The sequence below is a fragment of the Bufo bufo genome, chromosome 1, assembly GCF_905171765.1.
Source record: "Bufo bufo chromosome 1, aBufBuf1.1, whole genome shotgun sequence".
Taxonomy (NCBI): Eukaryota; Metazoa; Chordata; class Amphibia; order Anura; family Bufonidae; genus Bufo; species Bufo bufo.
Genome location: NC_053389.1, coordinates 162,711,924 through 162,727,229, shown reverse-complemented (window position 1 = coordinate 162,727,229; position 15,306 = coordinate 162,711,924). Strand labels below are relative to the sequence as shown.

Sequence of the window (15,306 nt, the reverse complement as noted above, 5' to 3'; positions counted from 1 at the left end):
TTTTTGTTTTTTTTTGTCACAACTTCCCTTGCAGTACCCCAGACCTGGGGGTATCTGCAACGTATATAGTTGTGTATTGTAATGTCATGTATTATATATATTGTCCGTGTGTTCCTGCAAGAGGAAAGTATGGTTGGCAGGAACACAGCTAACCACCCTGTTCATCCTCGCTTGGTGGGAGTGGGCTGGTCCTGCTTCCTGGTAGGGGGAGGAGTTCCATTCTAGCTAGAGATGGGAGAGGAAACCTATTCCAGAGTTCCTACTCCTGGGAACCAGAGATTTTTCTCCTATGAGACCAATAATCCAGAGAGATCAGCAAGTTATGCTTCCAGAAAGCATCATTGAGATAAACTAGCAGAGTGATCAGCAAAATACAGCTTTACAGACACTGCTGCAGATTAGGGACTACGGCTCAGACACCTATGACCTAAACCTGCACTAGCACTCATAAAACTCAAGTTTGAATCCTACAGGTAACAGCTATACCCACAAATGCCTGCTAGTGCCAATCCATAGATAGCCAACCTGCCACTATACCTCCTCAACTGGTGACATAATCTGCACTTTGTATTTAATATTGCTGGATGTCCCACATGTTATATTTTGCAGTAAGTAAAGAGAGACTTTTACACTTTTACATTTGGCCTGATTCTTCAAATAATCTTTCCAGGGAGCATCGGCCTGAGGGAGCACATCATCAGGACCACTACCACTCCCATCCTCTGCACTGGCTCCTCAGGGGCTCGCTGCACCCTAATCAAACAATTCTCTGGCAACATGGTCGGAGGAGCCCAGGCATGTATAAGATGCCATCTTCAGTAATGTGACAGAACAAGTCTCCAAACCATGACAAGTGTACCGTGAGCAGAGGACAAGACCGGGCAGAGAACAGAACAGTGATATAAAATCTGCAGAAAGTACGATCATCAATCAGATTCGGGTTTGCCCCATTTTATGGAATCTACGCCCACACTGTTTGCTAATGACTAATGTGGAGATTATAGATATGGATTCACAATTTATATATATAACCTTTCCACTGAGCACATGAAAATATGTAATAAGGGGGGGGAACAATGTCACTGATGTTCACTACTAGTCTTTGCAGCAGCCAGTCTGAACAGAGCTGCAGTGTAAGGCCCCTTTCACACGAGCAAGTTTTCCGCGTGGATGCAATGTGTGACATGAACGCATAGCACCCGCACTGAATCCTGACCCATTCATTTCAATGGGGATGTGCACATGAACGGTGATTTTCACACATCACTTGTGCGTTGCGTGAAAATCGCAGCATGCTCTATATTGTGCGTTTTTCACTCAACGCAGGCCCCATAAAAGTGAATGGGGCTGCGTGAAAATCGCAAGCATCCGCAAGCAAGTGCGGATGCGGTGCGATTTTCACTCATGGTTGCTAGGAGACGATCGGGATAGGGACCCGATCCTTATTATTTTCCCTTATAACATGGTTATAAGGGAAAATAATAGCATTCTTAATACAGAATGCAAAGTAAATTAGGGATGGAGGGGTTAAAAAAATAAAATAAATTAAACTCACCTTATCCACTTGTTCGCGCTGCCCGGCTTCTCTTCTTTCTTCTTCTTTGATGACCTGGGAGAAAAGGACCTTTGGTGACGTCACTGCGCTCATCACATGATCCATCACCATAGTGATGGACCATGTGTTGGATCATGTGATGAGCGCAGTGATGTCATCAAAGGTCCTTTTGCCAGGTCCTGAAGAAAGAAGAGGAGATCCGCTACGCGACCAAGTGGATGGGTTGAGTTAAATTTGTTTATTACTTTAAACCCCTCAATGGACATTTTACTAAGCATTCTGTATTAAAGGGAACCTGTCACCGGGATTTTGTGTATAGAGCTGAGGACATGGGTTGCTAGATGGCCGCTGGCACATCCGCAATACCCAGTCCCCATAGCTCTGTGTGCTTTTATTGTGTAAAAAAAATGATTTGATACATATGCAAATTAACCTGAGATGAGTCCTGTATGTGAGATAAGTCAGGCACAGGACTCATCTCAGGTTAATTTGCATATGTATAAAATAGTTTTTTTTACACAATAAAAGCACACAGAGCTATGGGGACTGGGTATTGCGGATGTGCTAGCGGCCATCTAGCAACCCATGTCCCCAGCTCTATACCCAAAATCCAGGTGACAGGTTCACTTTAAGAATGCTATTATTTTCCCTTATAACCATGTTATAAGGGAAAATAATAAAATCTACACAACACCTAACCCAAACCTGAACTTCTGTAAAGAAGTCCAGGTTCGGGTCTGGGTACTAAACATGCCGATTTTTCTCATGCGCGTGCAAAACGCATTAAAACGCTTTGCACTCGCGGGGGAAAATCGTGCATTTTCCCGCAACGCACCCGCATCTTTTCCCGCACGTCACCCGCAACGCCCGTTTGAACCCAGCCTTAGGCCTCATGCACACGACCGTATTTTTTTGCGGTCCGCAAAACGGGGTTCCGTTTTCCCGTGATCCGTGACCGTTTTTTCGTCCGTGGGTCTTCCTTGATTTTTGGAGGATCCACGGACATGAAAAAAAAGTCGTTTTGGTGTCCGCCTGGCCGTGCGGAGCCAAACGGATCCGTCCTGAATTACAATGCAAGTCAATGGGGACGGATCCGTTTGACGTTGACACAATATGGTGCCATTTCAAACGGATCCGTCCCCATTGACTTTCAATGTAAAGTCTGGAGTCCCTTTTATACCATCAGATCGGAGTTTTCTCCAATCCGATGGTATATTTTAACTTGAAGCGTCCCCATCACCATGGGAACGCCTCTATGTTAGAATATACTGTCGGATATGAGTGAGATCGTGAAACCTCATTTCCGACAGTATATTCTAACACAGAGGCGTTCCCATGGTGATGGGGACGCTTCTAGTTAGAATATACTACAAACTGTGTACATGACTGCCCCCTGCTGCCTAGCAGCATCCGATCTCTTACAGGGGGCCGTGATCAGCACAATTAACCCCTTAGGTGCCGCACCTGAAGGGGTTAATTGTACTATCATATCCCCCTGTAAGAGATCAGGGCTGCCAGGCAGCAGGGGGCAGACCCCCCCCTCCTCCCCAGTTTGAATATCATTGGTGGCCAGTGCGGCCCCCCCCCCCTCCTCCCTCTATTGTAATAATTCGTTGGTGGCACAGTGTGCCCCCCCCCCCTTCCTCCCTCTATTGTAATAAATCGTTGGTGGCACAGTGTGCGCCCCCCATTGGCCCCCCCTCCCTCTATAGCATTAACAACATTGGTGGCTAGTGTGCGGCCTCCCATCTTCCCCCCCCCCCCCGATCATTGGTGGCAGCGGGTTACTAGCAATAGTACAATAGTAAAGATTCATACTTACCTGGGAGCTGCGAGGTTCGTGTCCGGCCGGGAGCTCCTCCTACTAGTAAGTGACAGTTCATTTAGCAATGCGCCGCACAGACCTGTCACTTACCAGTAGGTGGAGCTCCCGGCCGGACACTAACATCGCAGCAGCAGCCTGGAGCAGGTAAGTATGAATCTTCTACTATTGTACTATTGCTAAGTAACCATGGCAACCAGGACTGTAGTAGCGTCCCGGTTGCCATGGTTACCGATCGGAGCCCCAGCGATTAAACTGGGTCTCCGATCGGAACTCCTCTGCCACCAATGATGGGGGGGGGGGGGGGGGGGGAGAGATGGGAGGCCGCACACTGGCCACCAATGTTGTTAATGCTATAGAGGGAGGGGGGGCCGATGGGGGGCGCACACTGTGCCACCAACGAATTATTACAATAGCGGGAGGGAGGGGGGGGGGGCGCACACTGTGCCACCAACGAATTATTACAATAGAGGGAGGGGGGGGGGCCGCACTGGCCACCAATGATATTCAAACTGGGGAGGGGGGGGGGAGGGTCTGCCCGGGGGGGAGGGTCTGCCCCCTGCTGCCTGGCAGCCCTGATCTCTTACAGGGGGCCGTGATCAGCACAATTAACCCCTTCAGGTGCGGCACCTGAAGGGGTTAATTGTGCTGATCACGGCCCCCTGTAAGAGATCGGGTGCTGCCAGGCAGCAGGGGGCAGTCTTGTACACAGTTTGTAGTGTATTCTAACTAGAAGCGTCCCCATCACCATGGGAACGCTTCTGTGTTAGAATATACTGTCGGTTCTGAGTTTTCACGAAGTGAAAACTCAGCTTTGAAAAAGCTTTTATGCAGACGGATCTTCGGATCCGTCTGTATAAAAACTAACCTACGGCCACGGATCACGGACACGGATGCCAATCTTGTGTGCATCCGTGTTCTTTCACGGACCCATTGACTTGAATGGGTCCGTGAACCGTTGGCCGTGAAAAAAATAGGACAGGTCATATTTTTTTCACGGCCAGGAAACACGGCTCACGGATGCGGCTGCCAAACGGTGCATTTTCCGTTTTTTCCACGGACCCATTGAAAGTCAATGGGTCCGCGAAAAAAAACGGAAAACGGCACAACGGCCACGGATGCACACAACGGTCGTGTGCATGAGGCCTTAGACTGCAACAGAAACTTCAAGTAAGCTGGAGCCACTGTACCCTGATGATGCTAAAAAGCCAGAGTAAAAATTCACTGACTCGTAAAGGTTGTACCTCAATACAAATGCAACACTGTCTGAAGCAAAAATGAAGGTTTAGGTTACATGCACACGACCGTATGCGTTTTGCAGTCTGCAAATTGCGGATCCGCAAAAAAAAACTGATGACATCCGTATGCCATCCATTTTTTTTTTTGCGGATCCATTGTAACAATACCTAAAATGGACAAGAATAGGACATGTTCTATTTTTTTTTGCAGGGCTACGGAACGGACATACTGATGCAGACATGAAATGAATGGGTCCGCATCCTATCCGCAAAAAAAATAAATAGAACTGACACGGAAACAAACAATGTTCGTGTGCATGTAGCCTAAGAGTAAGGCTACATGCACACAACAGTTAACAATAGCCAGGGAAAGTCTATGGGGCTATTCACATAGCCGTTTTTTTTACAGGCCAATGAATAGTCGCCGTCAGAAAAAATAGGACTTGTCCTATTTTTGGCCATTTTCACTGCCAGACGGACCCCATTGAACCGTTAAAATGGGTACACTAGAACAATATGGCGTTTTAGGGGTTTAAAATAATATATTTCCCTCAACCACTTGCACGTGCAGTGGCAGTCACTCCTCTGTTAATTGGAAAAGACATGCCGAGGGACCTGCACTCAGCTTGATGACGTCAACACGGGCTCATGCTGGGAGCGTGTGGTGACGTCATCATGCTGAGCGCAGGTCCTTTGGCAGGTCCTTTTCAATCTGCGAGCGCAGGTGGATGAGGTTTTTATTTTGCTAAAGCAAAAAATTACAGCTGGGGCCACTACTATGGGGGTCATTACGGGCCACAATGGGGGCCTTTACCTAAGCTTAGAGCCACTGTCGGGGACATTACTAATTCTTGGGGACACTGTGGGAGACATTATAACTGCTGGGGGCCACTATGGGAGACATTATAACTGCTGGGGGCCACTATGGGAGACATTATTACCGCTGGGGCCACTATGAGGGACATTATTACTGCTGGGGGTTATTATGTGTACTGAGGGCTCTGCAGGGGTTGGGATTTTTCTAAAAAAAAAAAGCCAATGAAATTCACCCGTATTTCATGAAAAACTGATGCAAAACGGCCATTAAAAGCGGCCAGAAGGCCAGAAAATGGGTGCACAAATGGTCATGAAAAACTGACAGTGTGCATGTAGCCTAACATATCTGTTACATGATGATGACATACAGTCCAAAATAATAATCAATGGTAGGAGATAAAAATGGTGCAACACTTTATATCAAGAAATCATTGCAGAAGTGGTTGTGTAGCCCTAACCACAAGGGTCGTTCACATGGACAACTGTCATTCAAAGAAAGAACTGTTCAGATGGCTGTAACTAGTTGGGGGGGGCATGCACATCTTAATAAATATGCTGCATCTTACACCAGCGAACTTTGTACTTAGCCCACAAAACACCACCTTCTGGCCTAAGACACTGACAACTGACACCAGTCTTATTTCACACAAGAGATACGGATTGTGTCAGGAAGGGAAAATCTGAAGGTTTTGTACGCAAATTGAACCAGTTTTGCCTGATTGCGTTCGGTGTTTCTGTTTATCCCGCATGGATGCAATCAGTTTGGATGCATTTTTCACTCGCTTGAAGAAAAACTGTGAAAAACACATTGCATCCAGATGCCTTTTGTTTTTTACGCAAGCCCCATTCACTTCTATGGAGCCAGGGCTGCATGCTGCGATTTTTCCTGAATGCTGAGATGATGTGTGAAAAACGTTCACTATACGGATCGCAGTCGTTGGAAAACTCATTCATGTGAAAGAGCCCTAAAAGTGAAAATCAAACATCATATAGTACATGTCAGTTTATTTCTAACAAAGCTAGAACCAGCCCTGTACCTCACACGGACCCAGAGATCTCCCCATTAATTTCTCCAATTATTCTGCTAGATTTATTTAAAGCTGTCCTTGCTACTGCAGCCGGTGGAAGTTGAAGGATGGAACTGAGCATGTGTGTCCAACCTCAGCGAGGTAGACAAGAAATTAAATTCAGACGGCCGTATGTTTTTTTGCGGTCCGTAAAAATGCTGATGTTTTTTTGCGGACAGTTCAGTCTGTCCACAAAAAAAACGGAATGTGTTCCATATGCAGTTTTTTGGGAATCCATAGACTTGAATGGGGCCATGAAGCCGAGTTTTACTGACAAACCTAGGGCATGCTCTATCTTTTTTGAGGCCCGGTGAAATGGAACAACGGATGCGGATAGCACACGGTGTACTGTCCGCATCTTTTGTGGACCCATTGAAATGAATGGGTCCTCATCCGTTCCGCAAAATTGTGGAACGGGTGCGGAGCAAAACATACGGCCGTCTAAATGAGCTCTTATGCTGATTCACTCCCCTGCGATCGGCCCAGGAAACACTGTCCGTGTGTTGATCGCGTATCCCGGGTCCTGAACTGCCTGCGTCATAGTAAGTTATGATATAGTCAGATCATATCTAATTCTGGGGCTATATCAGTGTACAAACATGATGACCCATGGTAAGATAGAGACTGACTGTATAACATATTAGTATGATGCAGTTTCGGTCAGGGGAGCCGTGGTCGGCCCGGGAGACATGTGGACAGTGTTCCCTGGGCTGATCACGGTTGTATGCCTAAGCATTAAAGAGGTAGGAACTGGAGGATTATATGGCAGGTGTGTGTGGTAAGAGAGGAGAGGATTCAAGGAGGGTGGATCACACAGGCTGTAGATATAGATGAAAACACACACAAGACAGCTTTCAGGGGAAGAATCACATAGGCTGTGCACAAGTATAGCGAGAAAGCAGAGCACCCACTGAACACTCTGCAGGGAGGATGAGTATCACACTCATCAGCACAAGTAAGAGGAGATCCCTCATGAGCTGTAGAAGGGGAAAAAGTACTGGAATGAAGCTGTGCTGATACATTAGAGCTAGTGAGGACAGCAGCAACCTGGACACACTGTCACGAACGTTCCCGTGACAGGTGGCAGGAGATCGGTGAGACTGGCAACATGTGGTTTGATCTGACAGATTTTCCTTGTGGATCAATAGGAGTCTGTGTTGTTTCTGGTAATGGCCACACCCCTTGCCTCAGGTGTTGCTAATGTGGTCATTTAACCTTATTTATAGTTGCTTCTCTCATTATAGCTTATAGCTTCAGTTTGAGTTGTGGATTGCTGGTGTGTGGATCTCGGTGGAGTTCCGGGTGCTTCCATTGCTCCTAAGAAGTTAAGTCTTTCCTTTCCCTTTTTGTATTTTGTTTGAGTTCTGTGTGTTTCATTTCCCTGTCATTTGTATTTAGGCCTGAGGGAGACTAGTGTTCGTCCTTCCTTTTGGAGGAACAGGTTTTCTCAGTCCTGACAGTAGTACCAGGGTCCTATAGGGTGAGTTAGGACATTAGGTATTCCTGTGTATAAACTCACCTATCTCTGGGGTCTGTTCATACTGGTAGTTAGTCAGGACTTTGATTAGGGTTTTTCTCCTTTCCCTAGTTTCAAGGCCTTATTCTCTCACCCTTTTCCCTCCTATGTTCGGTGTGGTGTTTCCCTCCCACACCCGAACGTGACACACACAGACCTTACATTCAGCATGCATTTCTGGGAGGGAAACATCCATGCGAGGAAAGTCTGAAACTAGGAGCAGGTTGTAAACTTCATATGAGGTATAATAATGAAAATGAGTTAAGAAATGAAAATTGTAGCCTGAAACTCAATCCAGAGCCTTCAAATACATTGAAGGACACTTGGAGAATCCCGTTAGGGTGTTGACTTTATTCACACTGTGTGAACAATTCACGTTTTGTCCTTTTTTTTGTGTAAAAATTGCAGTACAAACTGCAACAAGACTGTACTGTGTAAATAAACCCGTACAGTGGTTCTCCCGTGTACAGTTGTGAGGAATGCGGGGAGATTCACTACAGTGGGAAGTTTACAAAACTCTACTACATAACATGCAATACTTGCAGATGACCTCTGGTAGGGTGACTCCGGGTCTTTCCTAGCTGATATCTGAGGACATATCAGTATACAACCGGAAGGTTGTCATAGATACTGGGATGAGAGGAAATAGCAGCGAGTGTCCAGGAGCCCCCATCCAGGATACTAAAAGAGCCAAAAAGAGGGGAGCTCTATTAGGAATGTCACACCAGACATTTATCTGGTGTGGCCTTCAAAACAGCTTATGCCAAAAGGTACCTGGATGATGCCAAGTATGTATTAATGCACTACTGGAGATTTACAAGACCTTTTAATGACAGTTCATTGTTTCTGCTTTGGGTATTCTCTTTTTGTAAGATAAGGGTACTTTCACACTTGCGCTAAACTTTTCTGGTATCAAGTTCCGTCCTAGGGGCTCAATACCGTAAAAAAACTGATCAGTTTTATCCTAATGCATTCTGAATGGAAAGCAATCCGTTCTGTATGCATCACGATGTCTTCAGTTCAGTCACAGTACGGTTTTTGAACGGAGAAAATTCCGCAGCATGCTGCGGTATTTTCTCTGTCCAAAATTCCGGAACACTTGCCGGAATGTCGGCATTATTTTCCATTGAAATGCGTTAATGCCGGATCCAGCCCCAAGTGTTCCGTAAAAACAGATCTGGTTTTGCAGTCTGCGCATGCGCAGACCTTTAAAAATGTGAAAAAGATAAATACCGGATCCGTTTTTCTGGATCTGTCTACAAATGGTATCCGTTTGCATACAGATTGCCGGATCCAGCAGGCAGTTCCGGCGACGGAACTGCCTGCCGGAATCCAACAACGCAAGTGTGAAAGTACCCTAAGCTGCCCAAAACAATTTTTTAATTTGCTGCTCAGTGACCCTCAGTGATCAGCTGCAGTGTATTGGAAGGAGGGGATCCAGAAGCAAGTGTTTAATTTCCCTGCAGTGCCTCCACAGGACAAATGAAGCATTACACAGTCACCACTCAGTCATGTAATATACAGGCATGCTGATTCACACCATAAAGTTTAGGGAAGTTGTCACTGACTGCAGGAACCAGGTCCCTAGTGTTTTTACAGGGTGAGTTTCGTCTTTAAGGTTCACCAGCAGAATGCCTTGGTGCCCGTCTTATCCATCCCCCATCCTGCTTCTTGCTGCCTAGTTAGGATCTGTAATCAAGCCCCTTCTTCCTTTCCCTCTGGATTTGGGCTGGTACCCCACACGCAGTTACCTTTTTCCTGCCGCCATTTTCTGGAGCTGCACACCCTTACTGGAAAATTGTTTGCTTTGCATGTGCAGTTGGATATGTTCTTACTGTTATTCTTATTTTTTTATTGTAGAGCTCTTTTGAAAGCTCCTTATGACAATTCACAGCTGGAGGTTGATGGTTACTGAGGAGATGAAGGCGAACTTACTCATTGGGAGTCTGGTGGCAGGCATAGAGCTTCTGATCCCGATATAATTTACCTGACATGTTAAAGGCTGTCCCACACTGTTTTGTGTTTTTGGGGCCAAAAAAAACACCAAAAAATGTTAGACTTGCTTTGTGTTTTTTTTTTTTTACTTTTTTAGGTGGTTTTATCCATATAGTGTGTTTTACCACCTTTAGGGTCCATTCACACATCCGTAAGTGTTTTGTGGATCTGCAAATTGCGGATCCGCAAAACACGGACACCTGCAATGTGCGATCCACAATTTGCGGATCCGCACATCACAGACACTATAATAGAAAATGACTTTTCTGGTCCGCAATTGCGGACAAGAATAGGACATGTTCTATTTTTTCCAGGAACGAAATTGCGGATCCCGAAAAAACGGATCCCGAAAAAACGGAGCCGGATCCCGAAAAAACGGATGCGGATCCAGGAAATGTGGTTTTGCATCCGTTCCAGCCCCATTGAAAGTTAATGGGTCCGCAAATTGCGGAACGAATGCGGACCCAAATTACGGACGTGTGAATGGACCCTTAACCAGACGTTTTTGCCTTGTGGTAAAAACGTGTGCCATACTGGTATAAAAATGCAAAGAAAAAATACCAACACACACTACAGATGCATTTTAAAGCTACAGAAAAACATTGGAGGTCTATGGGAGGAAAACGGCAGGCAGTGAGAGATAAAATACCAGACAAAGAGACAATTTCCCAAAAATGCCATTGACTCCAAATAATGCACCTCAAGGTTAAAAAAAAAAAAAAGCCTGTTCAGTGTTTAATATTTCCAATAGACTTCGATGCCAAATTTGGAGCTGGTATTTGTAGCCTAACAAAAGGCACAAAAATATTCAGCTAAAAAAAAAAAATAATAATTTCCTCAAAAACACCAGAAACATACTGTACCAGGGTGCTGAATATGGGAGCCCCCTCTATTTTTAAAGGGTTTGGCCCATCTGGGACATTGATTGCATATGGCTAGGATATGCCATCACTGTCCCACCTCTGGGACCTGCACCTATCTAGAGGAGGGGGCCCCGAAGTGAAGGAGCGCACACCACACATACGCAGCATGTACTTTATTCATCGCTATGGGAGTTCCGAAAATAGCTCGAATTTTCAGAAGTCCCATAGTGTGAATGGACAGAGCAGCGGGCAAGCACGGCCACCTCAGTTCACCACTACGGGACTGCCGGAAAAAGCCCAGCCATCATTAGCTAATTTTTGGAACTCCTATAATGGTGAAAGGAGGGTGACTGCGCATGCGCACTTACTGTCTGTTCACTTTGGGAATCCTGTTCTGGAGATAGGAGTGGGTCCCAGACATGGGAACTGCACCTATCCGATATTGATGGCATATTCTATCGACATGTTGTCAATGTCCCAGATGGCAATGCCCCTTTAACAGAGTATTAGAAAATAGGTTCAAAACCGGACAACCCCTTTAATTCAGGAGGGACATTATATGCATCAAACCAGGGGCCTCTGTGCCTGTTGACACCTGCCATTGACTCCTATTTACCGTAGACTCTTGTAAGAGGTGGAGCAATGGCTTGTAACCTGCCGCTCTCCAGCTGTCTTAATATACTCAGCGTGCCACGGGTGCAAGGCCTGTTAACCAGTAACCTTGATGTCAGAAGATCACAGCGCCCTGTGATAAACCAACAATGGGCGATTCCAGCTGATGGTTCACATCATATTGGATGTCTTGGTAGATATATGGTACATATAGTATCGATTAGGCCTAGGGGCACAGCCATAGCCAGGCCTTTCTTCACCAGAGGCAACAGGTCAACCGGTATCTAAATACCCCGGTCCAGGCAAAGTGGCTTCTTGGTGCCCGCTGGCAACCAGCAAGCAGGGAACATGGTTTACCCCTTCCCCCCTCCAGCTACGTCCCTGCCTAGGAGAAGTGAAGCAGGATGAAGGATGAGCGGTCACAATGATATTCACAAGAGTAAATGACCAAACTTGACCGATAACGATGCCTCATTGTATATAAACAGAAGTCAATGTACATAAGAAATCACTTCTTTTAAAATCACTTAAAGGCAGTTCCTTCGAGAAAGTGCTGAACACTGTGTCATTCCCTGTTGGACCATCCATGTAACTTTTTACACAACTTCACCCAAGCTCAATTTCCCTAACCTGCTGAGCTTACAATCTAGAGTAAGGGACTTGTTCATTTTAACTCTGGGGTCTCCAGCAGTTCTATTGGTGTTCTTAAAGTGACAGTAACCATAAAGCTCTCAGCTTATAATGGTGCAGCAGCCTTATAAGAGGAACTGCGAATAGCCGGAAGTCTCCCCAACCTATTCTGGCTGATAACAGAGAGCAATAGATTGCCCTCGCCTGCACAGTAAATAGAGAAGAGACTGCAGGTTTAGTGTCCTTTCAATCACTGAGCTACTACCACCAGCATAGCACCATTTAGAAGATAGAATGCAAGCTCTGCTGCCCAGTCTTCATGAGACATCAGATGACATACAATGGGGCCGATTTACTAATCCTATAGATCAGTGTTCCTCAAGGCCCACCTGCCGGTCACGATTTGAGAATATCCCTCAGAATGAATACCTGTGGTAAGTCCTGATGCACTGACACTAATTCTATCACCTGCTCAATACCAAGGAAATCCTGAAAACATGGCGGGCAGGTGGGCCCTGAGGACCGGAGTTGAGGAACACTGCTCTAGATGGCGTCTAGACCTGCACCAGATTTATCACAGGGGCTCAGGCTAGATGATGAATGTGGTGCAGACGCTTTTCCCTTACTCCAGACCAACTACTGGTTGGCTTTCGTAAAGACAATTTTATCCCACAACTGTGGTGCATTTTGGCGCAAACGTCCCATCTCAGGCTGTATCACCGCCTTCTTTTTTGAGCAATTTTACAAAAAGGATAAACCCAAGCTGCACCAATTCTTTTTAGACAGATTGTAGGCACAAACACATGGGTACGGTAGGTTAACATCTGCGACAACTCCAGCCGCATTTTTGCCAGAAAGCCATCAGATCCCATTATAGTCAATGGGGATCCGTCGGTGTGCGGCAGTATAAGGCTATGCTGGATACGGTAAACTCCGGTAGTCCATTCCTCTGTCAGAACAGACTACTGGGGTTGTTGCTGCAGATGTCACCTACCATTAGTAAGTCTGGGCCAATGCTTTTCTTTGGTAAAAGTTTCTACGATATTCTAGTCTAGCCATATTTAAAGAGGTCCAGATGTCCAGGACGTTCTCCCTATTATTTTTAGCTGGTTCTGGAAACCAGAATCGGGGCAAGGTGTTTTTTTTATAAAAAGTGACATTCTGTCCTGATTGCTGCCTCGGTGGTTCAAAATTATAAAGGTACCGAACCCTTTAATAGACAAAAAGTGAGATTTTATGGGGTTATGTATACGATGTATAACTTCACTGTTAAACCTGTAAAATGGCGCCGACTTCTCTCAGTCGTGTGGCGCATAAGAGACCGAGATCACTTACGACGGTTATTTTCTGTTATACGTTTCCGGCAAAGAACTTTTTTTTTAAATGTCCCACCGTGTACAACGCCCCTTCAGCTTCTGCAAATGGCGGACATAACGGCACCACCTGTGAACGCGACCCTTGCTGTACGGACGCCCCCCTCAAGTCACTACTGTATAATAGTTACATGATTGTGAAAATAACATGGTGACCGCAACATAAACATCAAGCGTCCCCCGAGATGTAACGGCCTCTCCGGCCCCACTGCACAGGTATCCTGCTACATTCTTACAGATCAATGCAAATACAGAAGCCCCAGGGACAGTATCGAGCTAAGCGGCTGCTGCGGAACCTCTTTACACAAGTTTTCCTTCCCAGTCGCATCCCAGGACGAATCCCATTTCCCTCCAGCACTGCAGCTGTGTCTTATTTACACCGCAGTCCATCTGTAATGCAGGAAGACTCCACAACACGGGGACACATGCCAAAAAAGAGGGACACAGCAGGGCCCCTACTACACCACAAATCATGCAGGAATTTGCCTGCTCAGTGAGATGATGAGCAAGAATGTCGCCGAGAGCTCCCCACCACCCCAATATAAGGAATAACTCACGCCCTGGTTTTTGGGAATCCCATGGAGAGTAGGATTTCGAGGGATGATCCATGCTTGATGGTCCCGGTGCGGGGCTGCCTGTTCTTCCTGGGGATGATCTTGCTGTACAGGTCGTCTTTTGCAGCCATGGTCGGAGAAGGGTTAATGTATCATCCCTCAGCATAGAGCCAGCTTGTGATAAGAGGCAGTGGTATCAGCAGCAGCTTCCTGGTGCTGCAGTCACAGGCAGGGTAGGAAGTGACACATTGTATCACTAGCCCTGACACAAGACCCCCCTGTCCCCTCCTGCCCGCCAGGTAATAGTCATGTTTGAATGGATCAAAAAGATGTGTCTTCCAAGCACACTCCCCCTCCGCTCCTTCTTAAAGGGGCAGCGTAGCAATGCTATTTGTCAGCAATAAGGAATTCACAGCAGAGTGGAAGCTACTGCCCATTTTATGCACACTCAGGTCTTCTGGCACACAATGATCCTCTCCAGATGCCCCCTTGTGGTGGAAAGTCATTACTGCCATAGAATCATTTTACATCAATGGGATTTCAATTCATAAATTTGTAACACAGCTCCGGCTTTGGTGTCACTTCTGGAAACGACGGGTTATTAGGCAATTGCTTAAATAGCAATTCACAAATATCTTTTTTTTTTTTGCACTCGTTTCCTCTAGCTCTTGGGTCAATCAGAAGACACAGAGCTGACGGTCCAAGAAAATCAAAAGCTGAATGTACAGCAACCATCCATAATATTAAAACCACCAAGATAGTATTGTGTAAGGCTACTTTCACACTAGCGTTTTTGCCTGATCTGGCAGGGTTCAGCAAAAACGCTTCCGTTACTGATAATACAACCATCTGCACCTGTTATGAACGGATCCGGTTGTATTATCTTTAACATTGCCAAGACGGATCCATCATGAACTCCATTGAAAGTCAATGGGGGACGGATCCGTTTTCTATTGTCAGATTGTGCCAGAGAAAACGGGTCCTTCCCCATTGACTTGCATTGGGGGTCATCCATCTTGCGCCGCATCCCAGGACGGAAAGCAAACTACAACATGTTGCGGTTTGCTCTCCGGTATGGGAACGCAACTAAACGGAACGGAATGCATTTTGGAGCACTCCGTTCCGTTCAGTTCAGTTTTGTCCCCATTGACAATGAATAGGGACAAAACTGAAGGGATTTTTTTCCGATATTGAGCCCCTAGGACGGATCTCAATACCGAAAACTAAAATGCTAGTGTGAAAGTAGCCTAAGTCTTTCTTATGCC

The 15,306-nt window shown here is 46.1% G+C and overlaps 1 protein-coding gene across 4 annotated transcripts in view; it reads right to left on the bottom strand.

Annotated features, from left to right (window-relative positions):
* The window catches only part of UBASH3B (ubiquitin associated and SH3 domain containing B), a 169,673-nt gene extending 155,270 nt beyond the window's left edge, over window positions 1-14,403 (bottom strand). For 3 of the 4 annotated variants that reach the window (XM_040431313.1, XM_040431321.1, XM_040431329.1), the window contains exon 1: window positions 14,045-14,403. In XM_040431313.1, coding sequence (XP_040287247.1) covers window positions 14,045-14,172 — 128 coding nt within the window. In that variant the 5' untranslated portion in view covers window positions 14,173-14,403. The remainder of the gene's footprint in view (window positions 1-14,044) is intronic. The other variant, XM_040431338.1, reaches the window with a different exon arrangement.
* Window positions 14,404-15,306: the final 903 nt, after the last annotated feature.